This window comes from Desmodus rotundus, chromosome X, assembly GCF_022682495.2.
Source record: "Desmodus rotundus isolate HL8 chromosome X, HLdesRot8A.1, whole genome shotgun sequence".
NCBI classification, from domain to species: domain Eukaryota; kingdom Metazoa; phylum Chordata; class Mammalia; order Chiroptera; family Phyllostomidae; genus Desmodus; species Desmodus rotundus.
In genome coordinates, this window is record NC_071400.1 from 99,172,792 (window position 1) to 99,196,533 (window position 23,742).

Here is a 23,742-nt window from a genome sequence, read left to right on the forward strand (position 1 = left end):
ATGGGCACAGGCTTCTTTCTTAAACATTTCTTTTGCTGGTACGCTGGTGGGCAGCTGGAATGCATGGCCCGATCAGAATTTGAGCTGGCCGGACCTCCACACCTGGCCAATGGGGCACCCAGATAAGGGCCTTCAGGGTGTGGGTGTCCACGCTGGCTCAGTCCCTGGTCCCCTGACCCGTGGCAGGCCCTGCCCTCACCCTTCTGTCCCTGGAATCAGCCGCCCCTGTCCTGGGGCCTGGGGAACCCACCGTCCTTCTTCCCCACTAAAGTGGATCACGGGACCCCCTGTTCTGCTGGACCCTTTTCCCTGCTCTCCAGCATTAGAGGCTCTTCATTAAAGTCACAGTGCTTTAGACCCAGGAGAGAGTGGAGGATGCAGTAAAACCGACAGGAACAAGAGGGCAGGATGGGACGGATCTCGCTACAAGGAAGAGACCCTGAACCACTGCCGAGGGACGGGGAGCGGGAGGGCCCAGCTCCAAAGGAAAGGTGGGGGTTTCATCTACGTGCTACAGAGGCCAGCACAGCAGATCAAGGTCTGAGAAGACCATCCGTCTGCACCCAAGCCTTCCACACCTTTCCCCAGGCCTCCACTGACCCCACTAGATGGCGGCGTGCCGTGGCGGGACAGGGAAGGGCAGGAAAGGACAGGTTCCCTGCCCCCCATTCCCCACCCCTTCCCCACCCCTTCCCCAGGGCACTCTGGGCTTTCACCCTGGGCGCTGACCAAATCCAGGGCAGGGGAGAGAAAGGAGAATTCCCCCAACCCCCGACAAGCCACCACCCAGCAGCAAAGCGGAGTGAAATCCGTGGGACCTCAGCCGTGCCGAGATCCCAGGCCCCACTGAAAGAGGTGTGGGGATTTCTCCTCGCAGCCTCTGAAGCCAGAGGGGAGCTAAGCCCCCTGGCATCTGGAACAAAACCACAGCTCTGCAGAGAGGGCGGCTCACACCAGCGGCCAGACGGACAGAGCGGATGGACGTTTCCCAAGGGCCAAAGTTGCTGAATTCCGTGCCCACGATTCATTTCCATCGTTGATATTCACACATGCGTGTGTGTGTGTGTGTACAGATGTGAGTGTAAACACAAGTGGCGTGAGACGTGAAAATGTTAACACAAGTCGACGCAGCCTCTGAAACGCCCGTAATCATAGTGAAGACATCAAAGAATGTGCCAAAGAATACAAGCGTGTTCACCGTTTCGCCCAGGCGACAAGTGCCCTTTGGGTAAACGATAGGTATAGATTTCGACAATCAGTCAATAGAATTCACAGGGAGCACTGCAAAGCCTCCGCCAGCCGACAGGCGGCTTTGATATAACGCACAAGTCGATCTGAACGTCAGGAAGAAAACTCAGAAAAGAAATTCCCAGACGGAATGGATGATGCGTACTCAGGGAAGGTTACCTGCAAGTCCACTCTTTTGGGGGCTGTCCTTTGTCCCGAGCTGGGGGATGTTGTGAGAGCCGAGATACTGTAAGACTCTTACGGAGCGCAGTTGGGTTCCACGTGAGTTTGGAAAAGACTGAAAACACCCCCTTTGCGACGGAAGGCCTCCTTCCCCACGTGCCTGGTTCTTTGAGCTCTCTCCCACCGAGGTGGTTGTCACTGAAGCCGGCCTCCCTAAAGCTCACGGACCCCCGGCAAGCGTTCACGCATTCAGCTTGCATGAAGTTCAAGCTTATCATTCCTTGCTGACCAACAGTGACGGCGAGAGTCGACCGAGAAGATCCAAGTTCAAACGAGAGCGTGTCCTCGTCCGTAATTAATTAGCCGGCGATGGCAGCTGCGTAGCTTTGAAAGGAAAGCCTATGCAAGTGCAAACGGGGTGCGGGGAGCCCCATGTAGCCTCGAGATCGCCGTACGTCTTAGGCAAATGTCCGCACGCGTGCATGCGTGTGTGCCTTTACGGGCCACATGGCCGTGTGACCGTGCCGTTTCGTAAACAACCGTGTTATTTGTGAAGGGAAAAAGGAAGGCGTTTTTGCCAGCTGGGCACCAGGCTCCTGGGGCGAGGACTCCATCAGTCATTATGAATGTGTCACCGGGGTGCGGCACACCTGCACCTCATCTCAGCGTACACAGAACAAAAGGACGGCGCGAGAGCCTTAACTGGCACTTCTCTACACGGTCTGTCCGCACGTGGGAGCGCCCTGAGCTGGCCGGCACCCGTGCGGACCCCCGGCCTTCCAAGGAAGCGGTGGGCCTCTCCCTCCTCGTCACTCCAGCAGCAGGGGGAACAGGCATTGCAGCTGGCAGCTCACAGCCTCGGGCGGCAGCTCCATGGTTGTCTGTCGCTGGTGAACGGTGCTCCCCGAGACCGCTGATTTGTGGGAGCCTCGTGGCCAACGTGGCAGGTTCTCCAGCCTGTGCTGTACAGCTCAGCTCGGCTCCCTCATTTACACTGAGCATGTCAGTGGGGGTGCGACGGGTGACTTCATCCAACGGGTGGAGAACAGACGGTGCTTTGGAAGGGAAGAACGTCGCAGAGAGACCTCGATAAGCGGCGCAGAAGATGGAAAGTCACTGATTAAAATCCAACGGGGAGACACATCGTCCACTTCATTAAGGAATGTGATCGCCCCAGCCAAGGGGCTTAGTTGGTTGGAGCGTCGTCCCACGCACAGAAAGGTTGTGGGTTCGATTCCGGGTCAGGACATGCATCTGGGTTGTGGGTTTGTTCCTGTGTCAGGGCGTGTACGAGAGGCAACCGATGGATGCTTCTCTCTCTCTCTCTCTCTCTCTTCCCCTGCCCCCTCCTCCGTCTCTCTAAAATCAATCAACATACCCTTCGGTGAGGATTTAAAAAGAAAACCAATCCTCGGCATGAGCCTGCTGTTATCACGGTGTGGACTAATTGCAACTCTCGGAGAGAGAATTTTAGTCGAGGACAAAGTGTTATTTAGCCAGGCTGGCAACAGAGTGACGTGAAGTCACAGAGATGAAAATTAACGATGCTTTGGTACACAGCCACAGAAGATGTTTTTGAGAGAAGGAAGATAAATTCCTCTCCACACGTCCCACCAGAGTTGGAATATTTTTCAGCTCAGATCACTCCTATTTAAGAGGGACAGACACAAATTAGCTTACCAAGGACAGAAAAAACAGAAAGATGCTAAGGGAAAGGAAAAAAACGCGTTATGTCTAAGGGATTTCTCGGGACTTGGTAACATTTCCGTGAGAGGACAAAGGGCTTTACGGCTGTCTTTGGCTGGCTGGAAACGAGAGAAAAGACTGAGCTCTCGTCTCGGAGGCCGGAGCGAGGACTGTGTCCCAAACCAGGAACACGATCCTATAAAAGCAGCCAGACCCGTAAACGGTCGGCCTGTCCCACCGCGTCTCTCTCCTGCCGTGACCCGGCAGGAGCAGGACCCCATCTGTCCGGGATGCGGCAGAGGGGTCCCCCGTATTTTGTAGTGTAGAACGCGCACCCACATCTTCGTGCGCACCATATACGGGATTATGATACCCATTATTATACCCCTGGTTTGTGATCATGTTACTCATGTATAATGTGCTTCCTTATTTTCCCCCTCAAAAATCTGGGCCCCAAAATGTGCATTGTACACAGCTAAACATAGTACTTCTCGGAGATGTAAGGACTTCGAACAAAATGACTATAGTGATTCTTCCCAAACAGGACTTCCCTTCTGTGAACCAGCAAACTCTTCATCTAAGATACATCGAAGAGGCAAAGAGAAACAAAAGCTGTGCAGTGAGAGAGCCGCCCAGCCCATGGAGCATCCTCGTCCGCCTCTGCACGGGGCAGTGGGGGGGACCTGCCTCCACACTGGCGCTGGCCCTCGGGTGACATCGCCCGGCGAAATACACTCGAGGGGAAGATGCTACTTAACACATGACTTGGTGAGCTAACTCACTGACGGGTCCTTCCAATGTGTTGAAACATCCATAAAAACGATTTGCATCTCACTAGTTACTCCCATTTATAACGCCTTCCATGCGTTCCCTCCCTGAGCCTCACAGAAAACCATTATCATCAATCGGAGTGGCCAAGCAACAGCAGATTTTCAAAACCAAGTGCACAACAATCTTTGTAGAGACAACTGGCAGGTCCGTGTGTTTCACGGGTAAAAGCAAGAGGCGCACTCACCGTCTTCAAGGCCAAGTTCCGCCCCTCGCTGGGGCTGTAGGCTGATGGTCCAGCGGGTAGCAACTTCATTCCCGACCCTCGGATCTCGGTTTCTGCAGCAGCGGGAGTTCATAAGCATGTTCTCAGCAGCGGCCTTGTCCCTGGAAAGCGGGCCCGTCCACCAGGTCCTGGCCTCGCTCCTCCACTAAAACGTGGGCGTCCACCTTGGCCGTGTGGCAGGGCCTGGCCCACGGATGCTTGAGCAGCTCACGCAGGGAAGGCACGCCTGGGGACACGTCCCATCGGCACCTTGCTAGAACACCTGCCCCCTTCCCGCTCAGCCACAAACAGCAGGCTACGCTGTTGGCTGAAGTCAGACCACCGACAATGGTGACTTTCACCCGCGCCTCAGAGTATGGAATGCGGCGAGTTACGAGATGCTCTTATTCTCCGTGTTCTGCAAAATGGCTGACTGCAGACAGTCTCAGGTGAGACTCAGGTGAGACTCAGGGATGCCCTGTGCCACCTGTCAGTGCCCAGGCAGCCTCCACACAATACCCCATGGGGACAGGCTGGTCCCTTTGAATTGCAGTTACCAGGCCAGCAGCCTGTTCAGGAAGGGCACGCTGACCTCCGTCTCCTTGTACAGCAAGGCACGTCCCCCCTTTACTGGTTCGCCACCCGCCTGGGCCCCAGCGGTGTGCAGGTTGCTCAGCAGTGCGCACCCAAAGCGAAGTGTCTTTGTCTTGTCATCAGTCCCCAAACGTATTGTTTCTTTGTCCAAAAAGCACAAAGAGCTGGCTAGTCCGTCATTGCAGAGAGCACTATCCTTCCTGGTCTCCTTTGTCCTTGTCTTCGATTCATTTTCCTCCCGTTAATCAGGTCTCGGGTGCACAGTACTGGGAGTCCAACCGTAAGACGTCAAGAAGACTAGAGGGGACATTCTCCCGTGCCCGACCCTACCCGGCACAAGAGTGGGCATGGCTCTTCAATTCCCATTCTTTGTCTCCTAAACGATTCACTGAATCGCTTGTCCTTGCTGGTCAATGGGAACAGAATGGTTGTGAACGAAGGTTGGGCTCCGTCTGGCTCCTTCCTGCCAGACTGAGCTTGGCTGCGGCCCCAGGAGGAGCCCGTGGACAGGCTGAGCTGAGAGCAGGGGGCGCTGGGGTACAGCCCTCTCTGGCGCCTTGTGCAGCCGGGGCCCCTTCTCTCCACAGGCCCACACCAGCTGCTCCAGCCTGGCTTCCTCCGCGTCACACAAAATGCCAGGTGGCCAGCCTTTCGACCCTTGCGGTCCTCACGGCCACAGCGCATTCCCCTTTTGCAGCCATCCTCGAGAATAACCTCCCCCATTTCCTGAGTCTGGCGTGTGTGTCTCCATGCCGGCCAGGCTGGCTGGCGGGAGGAGCCTCTTGGACCAGCCGAGCTGGAGCCCTTCCTGACTGTGAGTTTTACACAAAATGACCCTTCCCTTCCCGTCAGAGCCTCCTGGCTGCCGAGCGGCTCCCGCGCGCCAGAAGCCACTTAAGCAACATCGCCGTCCAAACAGCCGGTGCAGCTGTGCTGCCGCCCCCTCTCGGGGACTCGAGTTACATGACTGCCAGGTGGGAGGGGAGAAGAGCCGATCGTTGCTCACTTCCCCTGCCGCACAGCCTCCATCAGCTTCTGGGAGCGAAACAGTCCCACGTCTTGGCCGTCCTCATCCTCGTCCTCGTCCTCGTCCTCGTGAGCTCCAAACTGGCAGCCCCTGTGGCAGCTCAGGGCTCCTGTGCACGGCCCCGCTGGCCTGTGGATGCACAGCCACTCTCCCAGGGCAGCAGGGGGGACCAGAAGCGGTCAGACGTCCTGGCAGGAAGGACGAGAGACAAGCCATACAGCAGAAATATGGCACCTGTGTGGCAACCACAGGCAAAGGAGCGGTTCTGCCTGCGCGAGAGCCCTGGGAAGGGGCGTGTTTGTCTTCCCCGCTGTGCCAGGAACTGCGGGAGGCCACGAAGCATTCTCCTCGTCCCCCCTGCCCCCCCATCAAGTGACTCAACACCTAGGACACAGGCAAAACACCTGTCTTGCACTGACCTGGGACGACTCTTGATTGTTAACAGATGGGTGTAACCTTGGACCTGCCACAGCTTAGGTAAGTGACTCTGTCCCCGGACTGAGAGTGTAAGTCTTCGGTCACTTGTTAGAGTTCTGACCAGGCTATTATTGGGAGTGAACGGACAGGGATGCTCGTCCACGCGTACGCGACAGCCTGTCTTCAATTCTAGCTGCAATTTCAATTACAACGTGAAAGGACTCGGAGCTCTAAACTTTCCTGTGTCCACAGGTATGTCTGTACTATATGGTGAAACTTCAGGATTGGAATTTGCTTATCTCATCATTACCTTCAACACCATTGTTCTACCCTGGCTGCTGTGGCGCAATGGACTGAGCGCCAGTCTGCGAACAACCAAAGGGTCGCCAGTTTGATTCCCAGTCAGGGCACATGCCTGGGTTGTGGGCCGGGTCCCCAGTAGGGGGCGTGGGAGAGGCAACTATGTATATCTTCCACATTGTGGGTGGCAAAGCCAACCTAGCACGTGCGGACGGGCAGCCCCCACCACGGAGCACGGGGGACACACCACCCTGGGACTTGGTAATGAGCAGGGAAAGGGGGCACAGGGGTTGAAACGCTGACCCCCAGACAGGCAGAGCAGCCGTGCGGGGGTGAGACGGGCTGCCCCAGTGGCTGGGACACGTTCCTGGTGAGAACCCACGGAAACGCGCACTTCTGGCTCAGACCTGGGTAAAGTGGTTCCCGTGTGTGGCGCCAGGGCAGCTGTGTCTGTTCTCAGAGAAACTCCCTGTCACTCAGCCATCAAAACCCATCCTGACTCCGCCTCTGCCTCCCCCGCACCGTGTCCACGCGGGACCCAACCAACAAGCATAGAAAAAGCAGGGGAGGGGACGCACACGGCTGTGTCCAGGGGCCGTGCGGTGCCCCCTCACTCGCCTGCTGCCCGCAGGGACCCTCGTGGGTAGGAACGGCGTCGGGACGGTGGAAAGGCTGAAGCTTTCCCTTCTAAACTGCACGTCCATTTCTGCAAGCCCGACGTCCCATTTTCTTCAGGCAGTTGGTAGGCCCAGCGACTGAGTGCGGGCCGGTATCACGGGGGAATGGCCACCAAACATGCGACTTCAACCACGTCTCCCGATTATTAGGAAGAAGACCAGCCACGGGAGCCTGAACCTGTTCTTCACATTCCTAACGACACGACACGCAGTAATCTTTAAAATTAACTGGAGGCCGGAATGACGCAAAAATTGGCATTCATAAAGTTCCCTAAAAGTCCAAATGTGTGGTTTCTCCAAATTACTTCTTAGCTGTCATCTTGATGTGCAGTATTACCGAAAAGGCTTAACGCTTATCTAGCATATTCGTATGCTAATGCCTGCAGAAGCTCAGAACGGTATTAGGCGATTTTCTATTTCTAACAAAGGAAAATGTCCTTGAAAGTACATTTATTCTGAAGTCAAAGGTTTTTTTTTTCTTCTTTTCTCAGAATAACAGGTGGGATATTGATTTTAAAAAGCAAAGAACACAAGTAAGGAAATGCCATCTGACTTGTAAATGCACATGAACTGTGTATTGTGAAGTTTTTCTTTCCTCTTTATTTTGAGAATGTTAGAACCTCAAAGTAAAGAAACCTGGCAGCCCACTCCAGCCCGCCGGCTCCCCGTTCACCTGGCACGAAAGATTCCGCTGCCACTAAACACACTCACCGCATCGCCGCCGGCTCAGGGGACAAACGAGAAAAGGGTAAGGACTCCCGGAGATGCAAAAAGCATTACAAAAATGTAGAATTCAGGAAAAAAAAAATCTCCATTTTCATTGATGATAGCAGGGGATGAGAACAAGAGGACATTGAAAGGCATATTCCCATTATGTCACCAAATGCAGGGTTGCGTTTAGTCAAAATAGAGACACGAATTAGCACAGGTTACGGCAGTATAGAGACGGTAGTGTCATGGTGTCGCTTTGCTACAATGGGCGATACAAAGTCATACAGTTGTATCGGTTAGAATAGCATTGTAGCAACCACTCACCATCCACCAGTGATCACTTTCAGGTGAGAAGGCCAGGACCCTCCATGACTAGATCAGCCTAATGACAGACATTTATCATTCTCTTCTGACACTCCATATGGAAACGTCACAAAGCATGTAAACTCACTGTGATGTATATGCACTATTTTCTGATGGGCTTCCCAGGCAGTCTTGTTGTGTCCTTGATACTGTTGCGTTCTGCATCAGCCTGTAAAGAAACAGAGGCCGCCCACCCGTCAGGGCTGCTGTTCCACTCGTCGCCCTGGAGCGGATGTGACGCTCACCGATGAAGGGCTCGGCCCAGGGCTCCTTCGGTGTGTTTCCACGCTCGCTTGGAAGAATGTGGAACAAATGCATAGCTTTACGGTGTGAAGGCAGTGCTGCTGATCAGGACAAAGCGAAATGGAGTCTGCTACTCCTGATGGGCACACAGCTCCGCGGACCCACGGCACCCAAGCCAAGCCTGCTGTGGCGACCCACTCAGAGACGAACGCGGAGTGGGAACGGGGAGCAGACCGTGATTCCTGTGCATCCTTGGGCAGCCCCCGCGCAGAAGGATTCCGTGCAGTTACCCGGCCACGGGAGCCCCGGGCCAGGTGAGAGAAACCGGGGCTGGCGCTGTGGAAGACGGCACGAGCATCTCTGAGGCTCGTGTGGACGAGCAGCTACCACGTGGTCACAGTGCTAAGTGGCACAGCAACAGGGTCAGGGCTCCAAGGTGCGTTTGTAAGCAACCCCTCCCAGAGAAACAGGCACTTGTCATGTTCGGTGACAGGGACGAGGGGTTGCCACGTGTGCCCCACAGCAGGGAGCGCACACACCCCGAGCCTCTCGTGCACGGGTCCTGCACAGCAGCTCACAAACCAAGTCAGGGGAATACACTGCGTCCTCAGGCAGCAACCCACGTACATGCTTCCCCCAGCTCTGCTTCTTCGGGGGAAATCTTCACAGTCTCCAAAACCATGGGACTGCAGGGACGTGCGGGATACGGAACAGAAAGCAGCCAACAAGCACACACACGGTTAGGCGCAGACAGTGCGTGGTGGGTACCCGGCACAGGGCGCGGGGCGGCGGGAGGCGTTCAGGGCATCCGCTCCAGGCTGACGGACGGAGATGGGCTGTGGCTGGTGAGCACCCAATGCTGTGTCCAGACGGTGGATCACAGCATCGTACACCGAACACCTAGACCACCTGTGAAGGTCTATGAGGCCACTGTCACCGCCGCGATGTCACGTAAAACATCCGAATCGTGGGAAAAGGGACTCAGCCTCACCATTTATACTTTTTCACGTTTGCCAGCCTTCCACCTCTGTCTGTGTGCATGTGTTGGTGGGCATCCCCATTTCTCTCCGCCGGAAGCGTAACAAAGGATGAGACACGGACTTGTGTTTGTGCGAGGTGACGCCTCACAGTAGGCTGCATAGATCGGGGCGCTTCGCCCTTGGAGAGTCTGGCTCGAGACCCCTAATGCCAGGACGCGATCTTCCATCTGCACAGCCCACGTCCTACAGAGTCCGCCAACACAGCTCCGCCAGCTGGCTCTTCTCTCCAACCCAGCGCCCACGCACGGGTCGGGTTTCACCGCGATGCTTCACCATCGTTTGAAATCTGCCACAGTCGTCCTCTGGTATTGGCTTCATGTGACTTTACAAAGACTTTTTGGGAGTAATCGGGGTCGAGCGTCTCATAAAACACAGAGCATTCTACATTCCTCTATGTCCTCGTCAACGGTTTCCGGTTGGACCTTCCTGGCAGCGGCACGCCCAGACATTTGCCGGTCCTGCCTCCTGCCTCCTGCCTCCTGCTCGGAGGCACAGGGCACCCGGAGCCTCCCTGCCGGCGAGCACTCGCTTACAAGGCCACCTCGGGAAGGCCCCCTTGGCTCCCGTGATTTCCCTCTTCACCAGCCTAGCCTCGTACCCTGTCTCTGAGGCACAACGCCATGGCCATCCACCTTCCAGGTGGGGATTATCTTCCCCGGACATGTGGTTTCCTGCATGGAGCTTTGCTGCGTGAAATATCTTCACCAAGACTTTCTGGTCCACTTGGAAACCCTTTTCCAGATCCAGAAAGGATTTTGAGAAACCGCTCTCTGTCCAACAATGGATGGAAGCAGAAAAAGCCAAGACAGAGCAGGCAGAGCTCATCCAATGCAAAGACATCTCATAAAATGTCCCTTTACAAAAAAAAAAAATAGCCTCATGAGAAAAGTTTAGTATCCCTCGACCTTGCTCGGGAGGGGAGCCGGCGCAGATGAAAGCGCGTTGTCCATGGTCAACCTCCTCCCCTTGCGAGGGGGACTTTAACATGCTGTCCCCGAGCCCCTGGCGTGCTGCAGGAGGACGCACTCTGCGACACCCCGGGAGGGGGCTTTACGTGGGTTAGACGGAGTGAACGTCATTATTAGGTACGGCGGAGTGGGCGTTTCAGCCCCGCGGGAAGCCGCCCACTTGACCCCAGCACATAAGAAACGACTGTGAATACATCATCTTGGTACCTAGTGAATTAAGCACGAGCCTCCTGAGACGCGTACGCAGCTGCTGCACCTGTGCCCCGGTCCTAAGCACTTCCAGTGGGGTCCCCGACCTGCCAGCCTTCCCGCCAGAGGAAAGCCACTAAAAACAAAGGATTCGGAGCACTTCCTCGCAAAACATACAGTTGTTTTCCAGAGCAGTAAAAATCAAACTGTACTAAGCAAGCGCTTAAGGCTTCGCAAGCTGGGTCAGAAATCAAAGCCGACTCCTGCTTTAGCGGGAACGTTAGGAAATAAATTAATCTTTAAAACGCTCGGAGAGTTTGCTCTGGAACAGAGAAAAGGAGCTCACGACCCTCTTAACCAACACACGACCGAAATCCCGGGAGACAGGGAATCAGGTAAGCGGCTCAGCCCTCGCCGCGGACCAGCTGCGGCGCTAAGCCTCTCTGAATGTTCTTTGCAGCGGGAGGGCTTAAACCTAATGGGGAAAATGCATCCTGAAAGCTCATCTGCTTCTCTTCAACTCTGATCCCAGCACAGCCCCCGGAAAGGAAAAGGCCGTTGGAGGTTCTGAGAAGAAAGAGATGGAACTACGGTCAAGTCCGTAGTTCCATGCAGCAGGGCGTCCCTCCCTGGGTGCTCTCCACCCAAGGCTCCGCGATGCTTTGTGGTGGGGTCCGCCGCACACACAGCGGGATGGCGAGCAGCTTCCTTGGCCTCCCCCCACCAGATGCCCAGAGCCAAGCCCCTCCAAAGAGGTGAAATCCCAAACACCGTCCGGCTTGGCCCGCCACCCCCTGGTGGGAATACTGGCCCTGACCCAGGACTGTCTTTGGCAGCCCGACAGAGCAAGGTCATGTTGAAAGATCCTTCAGTGTCCCTGGAACCCTCGCTCCGCTCCCAGTCGCCGTGGCTGGCAGGCTCACCCAAGAATTGACACGGGCCCCACACAGAGGTCACGCTTTGCTTCTCACGTCCAGCCTGGGCCCCGAGACAAAGGAGCTTCCAGGGAGCCCAGGGCCACGGAGGGAGACGCAGGCTCGCAAGCCTCCGTCTTCCCGATGTCACACCGTGGCTCCCCCTCTGGGGGTCTCTCCTTCCTCAGGCGAAGCCCTGTCTTCCCTGAAAGCATCTCTGGGCCCATTTCTCCGTGCCTGCTCCTACGGTGGTGGGGGGTGTGGGTGGGGACAGGATCTGATGACAGAGTGGCCACTGTGACATCGCAATGACAGAGGGCCAGTGACATGTGGCCCCTTCACTTCTCTCCTGTGGTCACACACTCGGTGCACATACACACCTCCACCTGGGGGAGGCGCTCCTCCTACAGGAAGGCCATCTCTGGGTGCCCCAGGGCTGACTCACAACAGTAGCCCACACCACCAGGTAGACCGGGAGCCGCCCCACTCGGCCACGCAATGGCCGCTGTGCTGACGGAACGAGGGTCGCCGGTCAGGTCCAGGCTGGGCATGTGGCATTCAAACACCGTCCCCACCACAGGTCTCAGGGGTCCTGCCCACACACCTCACGGCCTGCTTATCAGCGTGCTGCCCCCGTCCGAAGTCCCGCTTTCTCTAGGAACACGGCTTTGTGCTTATGTGTGGCCCCTGTGGGCAAAGGGACCTTTGGTTACAACGGCCTTTCTGAAGGAAAAGGACACGGGGATAGTCCCACACGCGTGTTATCCCTAGAGCATCGGAATCTTCCCGAACACCAGACACAGGTCTCCTGCATTGTGGTCCGTGAGCTCGGGGGAGTCCAGCACGCGGGGACCGAAGGGGCAACGGCGTTCTCCGAGTGACGGGGCCACGCGGGCGTGGCTGCTACTTACATGGGTAGCGACGGGCAGGCCATCTCGGGGGCTGTCCTCCACAGGCCTCACGTGGTGGGCAGCGGCATGTGCGGGCACAGCGAGGCGGGTGGTTCTCAGCACAGAGGAGAGGGGCGCATCGGCTCCGCCCTGTGAACGCATCCAAAGGGAGAAGCATCACAGCCTGCACAAGCCCATGCTGCCCTCCCCAAGCGGCTCTTCCTTGCCTAAAGAATTCCTACACCCACATCTTTCTCCTTTCCACTCTCGGACGAACTCCTAGCCAGCTGCAGGCCTCGGCTGAGGAGACACCGCCTCAGTGAAGCCCCACTGGATTGCCCGATACAAACTCACCTATTCCTCCACTGGCGACCTTCCCCCTGGATAGCCTGTATCACTATTTGCAACAGTGTACTTAATTGTTTTGTTACGATCTGCCATCTGTCCTTCTCACAGGCTCCAAGGACAAAGGGGCAGGGGACATGGCCCCCCTCTACAAGCTCTCAATAGAGATTATCTTAATAGAGCTGGGGTCGCAAACACCACCTCCTAGGACTGTCCCCCACCCCAGCCCGCCACCCACCCATGTGTTTCTGGAGCCCAGGAAGAATGTGTTTGTCTCCCAGTTGGAAACGGTTAAAAGAAGAAGAAGACTGTGTCCTGTGAAAAGTACAGAACATTCATATTTCAGGGCCCATAAACAAGCTGTCCTGGAACACGGCCACATGCATTGCAACATATGATTTGGCTCCAAGAGCTGAGAATGTTTATTAACCAGCCCTTAAGAGAAACTTTTTGCACCTCTGGAAGGCAGCCCTGCAGAGCCATTGAGACGCAGCTTTGGAGACGCCATAAAGACGGCTGGGAACATTTCTGTATACATATTAGGCTTTTTAGGTCCTGCCCTTTAGACAAAACCTGGCATATGCCTTGAAACGATGTATTAACGTCTGAATCTATCATTTATGCTTTGAAATACAAAGTATCATCCCACCCTTTAAAATACAAAGTATCATCCCACCCGGTACACAGCGTTCACAGGGGCGCAGGATGTGGGAGAAAAGTGACTGATGTATAGATTTTTCTAAGTGTGGGTCTGGCCTTACTGATGTTCAGCTCCCAGCAAGAATGTCTGAGGGTCAGTCTGTGTCCCGGAAATGTGGTGTCCCCCCCCCCCCAGCCCAGACATGGCATTTGAAACTGCAGTCGGTCCCCCGGCAAGGCTTTTCGCGGCTTTTCGCATTTGATGCTTGTTGGAAGGGAACAGTGTTCCCTGACCCAACTGGGCGAGACTAAGAGCCCATGGATGTGGGTTGGGGCCGTTGGCAGGCTCCCCTGGCGAGGCAGGAACGGTCCCAATCACTTTCCTCTCTCCTCCTCACACCTTTGAGTCACAGAACAGAGTCGGAAGCTATCTGCGAGGCAGCCCTTTGAGGGATGCTGGGCGGTTTGGGCTCACTCCCCCCAGGGAGGTAAGGATGGAGAAAGAGGTAGAAAGGAATCGAGCACCAATGCCTGTCCTAGGGAAGGACGTGAGCCCACAGTGCAACCTAAAGGCCTGTGTGCAGAGGGCAGTTTTCAAGGTCATACCAGGGAGGTTGTCAGCCAGGGCAGCCTCGGCCCCAGACGGGGCATGACACAGGGTCTGCACACATTTCCGCGTGTCCCAGCTGGGTGGGCACGGCCGGCAAACAGCCGTGATGTGTAGGATGCCCTCCTCCCCCCACAAAGCAGCAGCCATATGAGCCCCTCCCCCACATAAACGATGAGCTGGGACTCCAGGGTAAGCAGTGTCCAGGGTCAGAACCAATGCCTGAGATAACCTGTGCGAAAATTCATCGTTTTAGACAAAATGTATCATCCAGATGATAGTCCCGGAACAAGAGGCCTGAAGATCAACACAGACTGAGCGGCATCAACCCCTCCCGGGCAGACGAAAACCCACCTATAAGTTGTGACCCCCCCCAAACCTTCTCTACTCATAACATGCTGTTGACCGAGAGCCTCAGCGAGCACGTAAGCCGTCAGCGAGCACAGCTGTGTATGTGACATGTGCTGCATGCCGTGTTCTTGCAATGAAGTGAGCTGCAGGGAAGAAAGCGTCCTGGGGAAAAACATAAGGAAGCGGAAATGCGTGTACGGCCCTCTGCACACTCATTGAAAACAGCCCACGTACAAGTGGACGTGTGCTGGTCAAAACCATGTTGCTCAAGGGCCTGCTGCGTTGTCTCGCGTGGTTCTGACATTAGGTTTCCTGGCACCAGGGAAACGCTTGGAAGAGTCCCCAACAGCCCATGACTAACAGCAGGAGGAAGTGTCTGCCCCAGTAACAGTCAGAAGCACTGTTATTAAAGCGTGTGATTACGGCGTGCCCGTGAAGACGCTCGTGTGACCAACACGGTACGGGGAGCCGGTACGGAAACAGGGAAGGCGAGTGGCCAGCATCGCATGGGTTTGCCACAGGGTGACCGGTCATCGCAGTTTGTCCGGGTGTAAGAGGTTCCAGCTTTCGAGTTTGGAGGGTCCCGGCTGAATCGGCCTGAGTGGTTGCCCTGGTTACTCGGGACGACTTGCAGAATACAAGGACTGCTGATGGCTCAGGACGCTTAGGTAGGGCTATTTCAGAACCTGCTCAACCCCCCAAACGCTCAGAACACAGGGCTTGTTCCGGGGTCTCTTTGCTGGTACTCGTCCTAGGGCGACAGCCGAGAACACTTCAGTCCTGAATCTGTATCCGATATTAACCAATCAGCCCCTCTGGCCGGCAAGCGAAGATCCCAGAAAAACCCCAACAAGTGACGGGACGGAAGTGTGGAGCTCACCTCCACGGTGCTCAACGTGTCCAGGCTTTGGGTAGAGAAAGACAGAGCGGTCACTGCGTGGGAAAGCAGACAGCCCAGACGGTGCAGGGGTGAGCTCGGCTGATCCATGCATCATCACTCTGACGAGAATTCTCCAACACACGTTCCCTGAAGACGTCGAGAACCGGCGCACAGGTCGCAGGCCAGCCGGGCTACAAGAAAACCAGGAACTCACGTCGCTTCTCACAACCTTCTCGTGCAAGGTAAGGCCCTTGGTCACACACCACCTACAACACGGCCTTTGGAGCGAGGCACCGCGCGCTCCGTGAGAAGCACATAGGCAGCGTCTTCAATCACACGCTTACTACCTACGGAGAAGCCCCAGGATAGCAGCCATGGTCACCACCGTGGGATTATGCGCAAGAGTGGGAAAGACATCCCCTAGCATGGAGGCTGTCGCACGGGGCGCCGGGGCCCCAGCCCAGCCCACCTCTGCTTCGGGAAATGCAGCATCTCTGCCAGCAGGCGCTGTGCATGCCCTTCGGTCGCATCCACGGCTCCTTTCACGCGGCAACCACAGAATCCAGGGACCACAGGATCCACAAAGCCGACAACATCTGCGTGGCCCGATAGAGAACGAGTTTCCCCACCCCTGACCCCGACGTGGTGGAACTGTGCCTCCTGCTAATGTGGCCTCAAGGACGAGAGATGCTGCCCAGTCGCCCAGCTCCACAAAGGCTGCTCAGAGAGATCTCTAGGTTGGTGGGACAGACGAGAATGAGAGAAGTGGTGCAAGAGGCCGCTCTTCACGTTACCATGTTGTCCTGGGAAAAGTGCTCCCCGACCAGCATCGCGTGGCTGACTCACTCAACCGGAGACCGTGAACACGTATGACAGTGTGGGTTGAGGGCTGTGACGGGGTTTGCATTGGGCTCTCTCTGATGTCTTCCACGGAAATCAGAAGCACTGTGAGTATGGGTGGTCTACCCTCCTTATTGGTACCTGAATACCATTTAAATGAACTATTATAGCATTTCTGGTCATTGAATGCCCCACTGGGAGGAACATTGTGCATTTGGGGTCAGGAATATTCATCCATGAGTCGCTGAACGCTGCCCCCAGCTGCTGAGCGTGCCATGGGCGATAAGGAAAGGCCTGCATTAGAATATCTTTCTAGAATATGCACGGCTCCGAACTGCAAACCACATCTGGCTCCCCGGGGCCTCAGATAAGACACAGTGGACGGCTCCCCATAGCGCGCGTCCCCTCGGATTGGGGAAGCACTGGGAACTTAACCAGGGCACACGCTCAGGTGTCTCTCTGCTGGAGAAGAGCATCTGGAGGCATCACGCCAGACAGGTGCCCTCCCACGTCACATGGGCCCTTTTCTGGCGGAAGCACGTGTTTAGCCAGCGAGGTAAAATGACAAAGCACGTAACGCCGCGTGGGATTTCTCCGTTTTATGCAGTGGAGATGCAGCCACGTGGTGGGGGGGCCTGGGTTCACCATGGATCCACCATCACCAACATGAGGATTTGGAACCATTGTGCTTCACAACACTGCAGCCTTCGCGCCTGAAACACGGCCGGCTTTGAACGGATGCCCCGAAACCAACCCCGTAAACCAGCCGAACGTGACCACGGGGACCCGATGAGGGGAAAATGTCACAGCCACGGAAGTAGCTTCCTTGCCTGGGAGATGGTCTGAATTTTCCCCGTGAACTTCATGCATACTGTCTCAGTGGCGGAGGCCACGTTCTGGCTGCGCCGTGGCTGCTGGCATTTATACCGAGGCGGCTCCGGCTTTCGGAGGGTCCGTGGCGGACCCGGCATTTCAGATGGAAGGTCCGTGGAGGTGAACATGGTCATTCTCACTCACAGGCCACATCACGCCAGTGTCCCCACTTGCCAAATGGTGTTGGGGTGCAGCTCACATGCCCGTCAGCGGCTGGGGGGTACCCATGGCAGACCCTCATCCTTTCTCAGGCCGTGAGCTGGGGGTAGTTACGGGGACACCCCACAGAAAGGGGCCTTCCCCGGTGGTTCCCTGGAAGCATCTCTCTCCTAGTCTTCGCCCTTCACCTTTCTTGGCAGGGCCTTGCCGTGGGAACCTGTGCTTGCAGGAAAACAGCTTCAACAAGAGGGGCTCCATGTCACCCCAGGCCCCCACCGTCAGCAGGCCAGTCCTCACGGCCTTATCATTTCACACTACCAGAGGACAGTGTATTGAATTCAAAACATTTGCAGCATAAACGGCACTTGGGTTGGGGGCCTTACCAGAGAATCAAGTCTCACATCCTTTGCTCGGCAGAACAACTGGCCCCGCCCACGAGAATGGGGAGGGCGCTCCTCACGGACAAGCCACGGTCCCCTGCCCGCAGGCCCAGGTCTGGGTCACGGCACCTTGAAGTGTACCTGCCGCCGGGGAAAACAGCGGCCTTAGGACCACTTTGCTGGTTCCGGCCTGAGAAGCGGCACCTGACTTACAAGGACGCTTTGTCAACTTTCGAGCGTGGGTGTTAAGCTATGATTTAGAGGCACACTCCTAATTACTTGTTTTCCGTGTAAAATTATCCATCTTGGTCGCCGGGGGGATTTATGGCGCGTGCTGGCTCTCTCAGGTGGGGATGTCTGTAAATCACCGAATACTTCGCAGACAACCCCTCACCCCCGCCCCCCCCCCCCCCCCCCGCCCGATGTAGGAATGATCATCGAAGGAGCATCTTTACAGCCACAGAAAAGCTCGGGACCCCTCAGCACACATTTTGGCCGGGCAGCTTACGGGAGGATGTGTGTGGCCCACACCCCAGGGCTGCCCGGGATGTCTGAGAGCACCGTGCAGGAATTAGAACCCAAAGACCGTGATCTGTAGGGCAGAGGCTGCTGGTGGCTACCTGGCCCAGCGTCACCCGGGAATGCAGCGGCTGCCACAGCACAGCCCGGCTCTCCGAAGCCCCGTCCCTCGTTATCCGAGGGACCCAGACTGCCCCGTCCCCGGAGTGAGTATTCCGAGCCCCTGACACATGGCCCGGCACAGCAGCACGGGCTGCCTAATCTCCGGGGCCTTGTGTCGTGAAGAAGGCCTTTAGCGAGCGGAAACGTGGGCTTTCCTTGCTGCTTGGGGAGCAGCTGGTGGCAGAAACCAGAGAGTCAGGGCAAAGTGCCTGTGCCATCGAGGGTGACCCCGTGGGTGGGGAGGAAGCCGGCGGTCGGTCAGTAGAGGGAGCTCACTGTGACTTCCTGCGGACACACGGCAGGAAAGGGAAGGCAGAAAAAGTGGACGGTCTTCGCTGAACGACGTCAGGACCACAGGCCGCGGCGAGGGGAAAGCAATTAGCTCAAGTCACGCACTTGACCCGCCAAGGAGAGGCCGGCAGGAGCTGCTATTCCCCTCACTCTGCCCACAGCCAAACATTTCCGCCCCCCCCCAATTAAGCTCAATTAAAAATTACTAAACCAACGCTCCAAGGCAATGCCATTGAACTGAGTTAGCAGCTGTGGGCATCGGCCCTGTAAACCAATAGAAAACGGCAGGACTTCGTTTTCCTTCTTTCTTTTTTTTCCTTCTGCTCATTGCCAGACTATGATGAACATTCTGATTCTGCTTGACTGTTGTGTGTTGGCAGAACACATTTGTTTCCTGTACAATACACTTTGTCTCTCTCTGCAGCCACCAGATGTGTCTGAAACACTCCCAGTGGAACTGCCTGTGCCCCAGCAATGCCGCTTGTGGGAACGTATGGGGACAAACTCAAGACACCAATTGGAAAGAATATGTGTACCCGTCTGTTCATAGCAGCGTTAGTTACAGTAGCCAAGACCTGGAAGCAGCCCAAGCGCCCAAGAATAGACAAGTGGATGAAGGAGAAGTGCTACATACACAACGGAATACTACGCAGCCATGAAAAATAACACAATCTTACCATTTGTAACAGCACGGATGGACCTAGACAGTATTAGGCTCAGTGAAATAAAGCAGGCAGAGAAGACAAGTGCCATGTGATTTCACTTATGTGTGGAGTCTAATGAAAAAAAAACAACAACGACCCAGATGAAATAGAAAGAGACGTAGATGCAGAGGAAAGGCTGATGGTCGCCAGTGAGGAGATGGGGTGGGGACAGCCTGGGTGAACACGGCGAAGGTATTGAGACACGGATGGTTAGTTCATTCCAGGACAGTGACGGGGATGGAAGGGCGGCCCGGGGCCATCGCTGATAACGTTAGTGGATGACCATGTTGGGTGCCAGCTGGGTGCTGGACTCACCCACAGGATCACTCCGTCACAGACGCGACTGTCTCAGCACCCTGCCGGGCACCTGGAGCGAATACAAAGTAGCACCGAATGGCCACTGTAACTGGCAAATATAACTAAGGAGAGCCAACTCCAGGAATGTAGTAGCTAAGGGTTGGCACCGTCCCAAGCAAACTAATATAACACTAATGCCCAGCTGCCACCAGGAAAGGGCTACAGGAGTGACCACTAATGTCCCCCTGTGCCTCCTCGCAGGCCCAGAGGACCCGGGCCTCTCTCATGGAGGTCCCTATTCGAGCCCAGAAAGAAGCTGCAAACGTGAGATGAAGAGGTGCAGGCAGACATCACAGGACTCGACGTTTCATTCGAAAGCATTCGGGCCAGCTGAGCTCAGAGGCAGCCGGGTACGTACGGAGTTTCTGCAATGCGTTCCGGGCAGCCAGGGGTCCCCCCCCCGCCATATGGATGTTTCGAATGGGGGTCTTGGCAAGTACATAATCAGGGGCAAGCTCCATCGCTGACACCCCAGCGTCCTGTGGCCGCCTTCCCTCCCTGATTACGGGCTGGGCAGTAGCCAGGAGCTCTGTCTTTGCTGAAAATACTTTGTCAGTAGTCGCTGAGCCCCTTCTAGGCTGCTGTGTCTCAGGAAATGCCTTATCTCGCAGCTTGTCAGCTGAACGCCTGTGTATTTACTGAGGGTGATAAAGTGGGACTTGCGCAGAGATGCAGGTCCGTGCAGTAAGCCAGGGACAGCGTCTCCTGATAGAGTGGGAATTCATAACATGCCAAAGTCCATCAGCAGCTGGCTCCACAGCCCCGCCCGCAGAGCCTGCAGCTGGGTCCCAGAGCCAGGCACAGGTGACATATCGGGGGCTGTGCTGGGGCAGGGAGAGGCCAGGTGCTGAAAGAAAAGTGGGTGGCCCGTGCGGGAGAGCAGGCCGGCAGAGGTGGCCCGTCCAGCAGGCCCCGTGTGGTCCTGGCTCCCAGCCCAGCACAAGCAGAGCAGCAGGTTCCACTCACCGACTCCCAGGCCCCTGGCGAGGCGGGCACCTCCCTGGAGCGCCGGCCAGGCTGCCGCCCGTGCAGCGCCCTCGACGAACGGCCGAGTCCCGGAAAACACCCAGAGGCCTCGGTCGGGCCGAGCAGCTGCAGACCCCAGGACGGCATGAGGGCCCATGGGCACTTGCAGGTGGCAGTGGCCCCTGCGTCACTTGTCACCTCAGAGCCATGTGACCCTGCACGTCAGCTGACCTGCGTTTCCGGGACACCCCCTCCTTTTTATGGCACCTGAGTCAGCACGCCCAGCCTGGCTGCAGCTTTCCCAAGGCCTGCAGGGCATGGGGAAGCGAGCCTCACCGAGGCCTCGCGGCACGCAGAACGAGCCGGCCTGCCGGGGCTGCTCCTCGCGGGCAGGCTTTCCTCGGGACGCTGGCTCCTGCAGGAGATGCTGTCACTCTGCCCCGGGGCTGCTGCCGGAGCAGAGGCGCTCCTGCATCGCACAGAGAGGGCAGCACCCGCGGTGGAAGCTGGGGGTCCTCGGAAAGTCCTGTCTAGAAAGACCGTGGGAGCCGGCCAGTGCACTCCTTGGGTAGACCTGCAAGCGGACCCCCCAACACACCCTTGTACAGCCACGTGCCCAGGCACCGTTCGCGATTGCCAAACAGGGGGAGCCGACTGGATGCCCACGGAGAAGTGGGTGGACAAGCCGCAGGCGGTCAGTGCGCAGGCGGGGCTACGGGCCGGCTGTGAGCAGGGAGGAAGCTGAGCAGCCCAGGAGGACGTCCAGAGTCCCCAGGGACATGGTGGCGGGTGCAGGCAGCAGGACATAGAAGGCCGCCCCATGCGTGCTCCCAGAGCAAGCCAGGCCGCGGAGACAGAACGGGGTTCCTCTGTGAGGGGTTCCTCCGTGAGCGGCCCCGCCCCGGGTCTACGCGGAAGGCACACTCACGCCTCTGAGACACAGCCGCTGCCCACGGTGGCAGCCACACGCGGTCACGCCAGGCAGACTCGCACAGCCCTTGCCCCGTGGTTTCCAGGCAAGCGGCCCAAGGCCCCGTGGCTTTTCCTTTGCTCCGGTGCCCTTCGCACACCGGCAGCCCAGAAACCCCTTCTGGCTGTGAGTGAGGCGGCCCTGAGCTCCTCTCCTGCCAGCCCAAACCTCGTGAGTCACACGCCCTCGGGCTGCAGGCACGCGCTCAGCGGCTACACCCTCCTCAGGGAAGGCATCCGTCACCTGAGGTGACTTGCGATGACAAATTCCTGGAACTCACCCTTGTGGCTGCCGGTGGCTCCTGACATGCCAATCATTCGATATGACCCAGAATGACCACGGAGGCTTTCGCCATCGCGTGGACGGCTCACCTATGTGACCTCTGACGATATGGCGGGGCACAGACGCCCGTGACAGTGACCCTCTAGAGAAAATGGGCATCGTTTCCTCACCTTTGAAAGGGGACTCAGGGGGATAGGGCAGCCGCAGGCTGGAGCGGCGGCGGGCTCCGTGGGGGGACCCTGCCTGCCAAGGGCACCCCTGCCAGCATCTGCAGGTGTTTCTGATGGTCACCCCTTGGGGGCGGTGCTGCTGGCATCCCGTGGGCACAGGCCAGGGTGCTGCTCACGCTGTGACAAAGCGGAAGGCAGTCTGTGACAGGAGCGTGAGCTGGCCCCTGACATCGGCCGTGCCGAGCTGCAGAAGCGGCCGGTAGCCACGGCTGCGTCTCTATCATGTTTCAGTGCTCATCCACACCGGCGCCCCCAGCCCGGGGCCACATCATTCCCTCCCTGCCAACCTCCAGGGGACATGTGACAATCTCCACAGGCATTTCCATCCTCACGATCGGGCGGGTCCCGCAGACTGCTGGGGGACACCGGTAACCATCCTACTGTGTCCAAGACCCATCCCCCCCAGTGAAGGATTCTCCCGCCCCAAGGGCGACCCTGCTCGCTGTGAGAAATCACCACCAGACAAGTTTCTTTCTTCTCAACCGAACCCGGACTTGGGTGTTTGGGGGTGGTTGTTTGCCACTGAATTTATTGGGGACACACTGGCTAATAACATTATGTGGATTTCAGGTGTACAATTCAATACACCATCCTCTGTACACTGTGCTGTGTGTTCAGCACCCCAAGTCCAGTCTCCTGCCATCAGCTTTTCTCCCCCTTCACCCTCCCGCCCTCCCCGACCCCTTCCCTGTGGTCGTCAGCGTGCTGATGTCTGTGTCTCTGGGGTTTTCCTTCCTTTTTTTCCTTTGTTCCCCTTCACATCGTATACATTGTTTGCCTTCGCTGTTTCTTTTTGCTGGGATCCCACACCTGGCTTTTTAAATAAGCAGACATGCCTTTCCCTGTCGTTTCTTCCCAGGCTGGGCCTCCGCGGCCCCGGGGAGATTTCAGTAAGTGACAGTTCGCATCTCAGGTATCTGGTCGGGAGAGAAGGGGTCAGGCGGGGCTTAACCACAGGGACGGAAACGTGGAGCCATTCTGCCGGCTTCTCTGGCTGGGTCGGGCTTTCGGACTGCACAGGTGCAGAGTGCAGGAGGCTCTGCGTGGCGGGTGCAGCCTCTGAGGGTCCCTGGGAGCGTGGGGGACACTGTAACTGGGCGAGGGGCAGGGGCAACTAGATGGTGTAAGTGTCCCCTGATGCTCAAGGTCATGTGACTTACAAATGACCCCTTTGCTGCCTGCAGTGACAATTCCAGGTCCGCCGTCTCCAAACGCCAACTTTGGGGCCAGAATGGTTTTGGAGTTCAGAAGGCAACGGCCTTTACAGCATCAAGACAATCATATCGACGTATTCAGAGACCACGTCCAAGGCTGGCTGCCTTCAGGGCAGCTTTTGGAATTTGAAATGGACACTGTCGCTTGCTTCACCACAGCAGTCCCGGCTGTTCCACACGCCATTCAATGACTCCAACCCGCCCTGGCTGCTGTGGCTCAGTGGATGGAGAGCGGGCTGTGAGGGCTTGCTGGTTCGATTCCCAGTCACGGCACATGCCTGGGTTGCAGGCCAGGTCCCCAAGTGGTGGAGGCAACCACGTGACACGGATGTTTCTCTCCCTCTCTTTTTCCCTCCCTTCCCCTCTCTCTAAAAATAAATAAACATTATCTTAAAAAAAAAACCCTCCAACCAAAGCACATTTGGCAGCCGCGTGAGGTGATGGACATCAACCGTGCATTTGTTGGGAACTGTGAGGATAAATGCATCCATCAAACCATCAACTCACCGTG

General features: G+C 56.7%; 1 protein-coding gene across 10 annotated transcripts in view; it reads right to left on the minus strand.

Annotated features, from left to right (window-relative positions):
• Positions 1–23,742, minus strand: part of LOC139440241 (steryl-sulfatase-like) — a 113,574-nt gene that overhangs the window by 65,710 nt on the left and 24,122 nt on the right. For 6 of the 10 annotated variants that reach the window (XM_071220344.1, XM_071220343.1, XM_071220338.1 and 3 more), the window contains exon 2: positions 12,484–12,612. In XM_071220344.1, the coding sequence (XP_071076445.1) occupies positions 12,484–12,506 (23 nt within the window). In that variant the 5' untranslated portion in view covers positions 12,507–12,612. Of the gene's footprint in view, positions 1–12,483; positions 12,613–12,816; positions 13,016–20,535; positions 20,740–23,742 lie in introns of those variants that run through there. The other 4 variants (XM_071220346.1, XM_071220345.1, XM_071220337.1 and 1 more) reach the window with 3 other exon arrangements.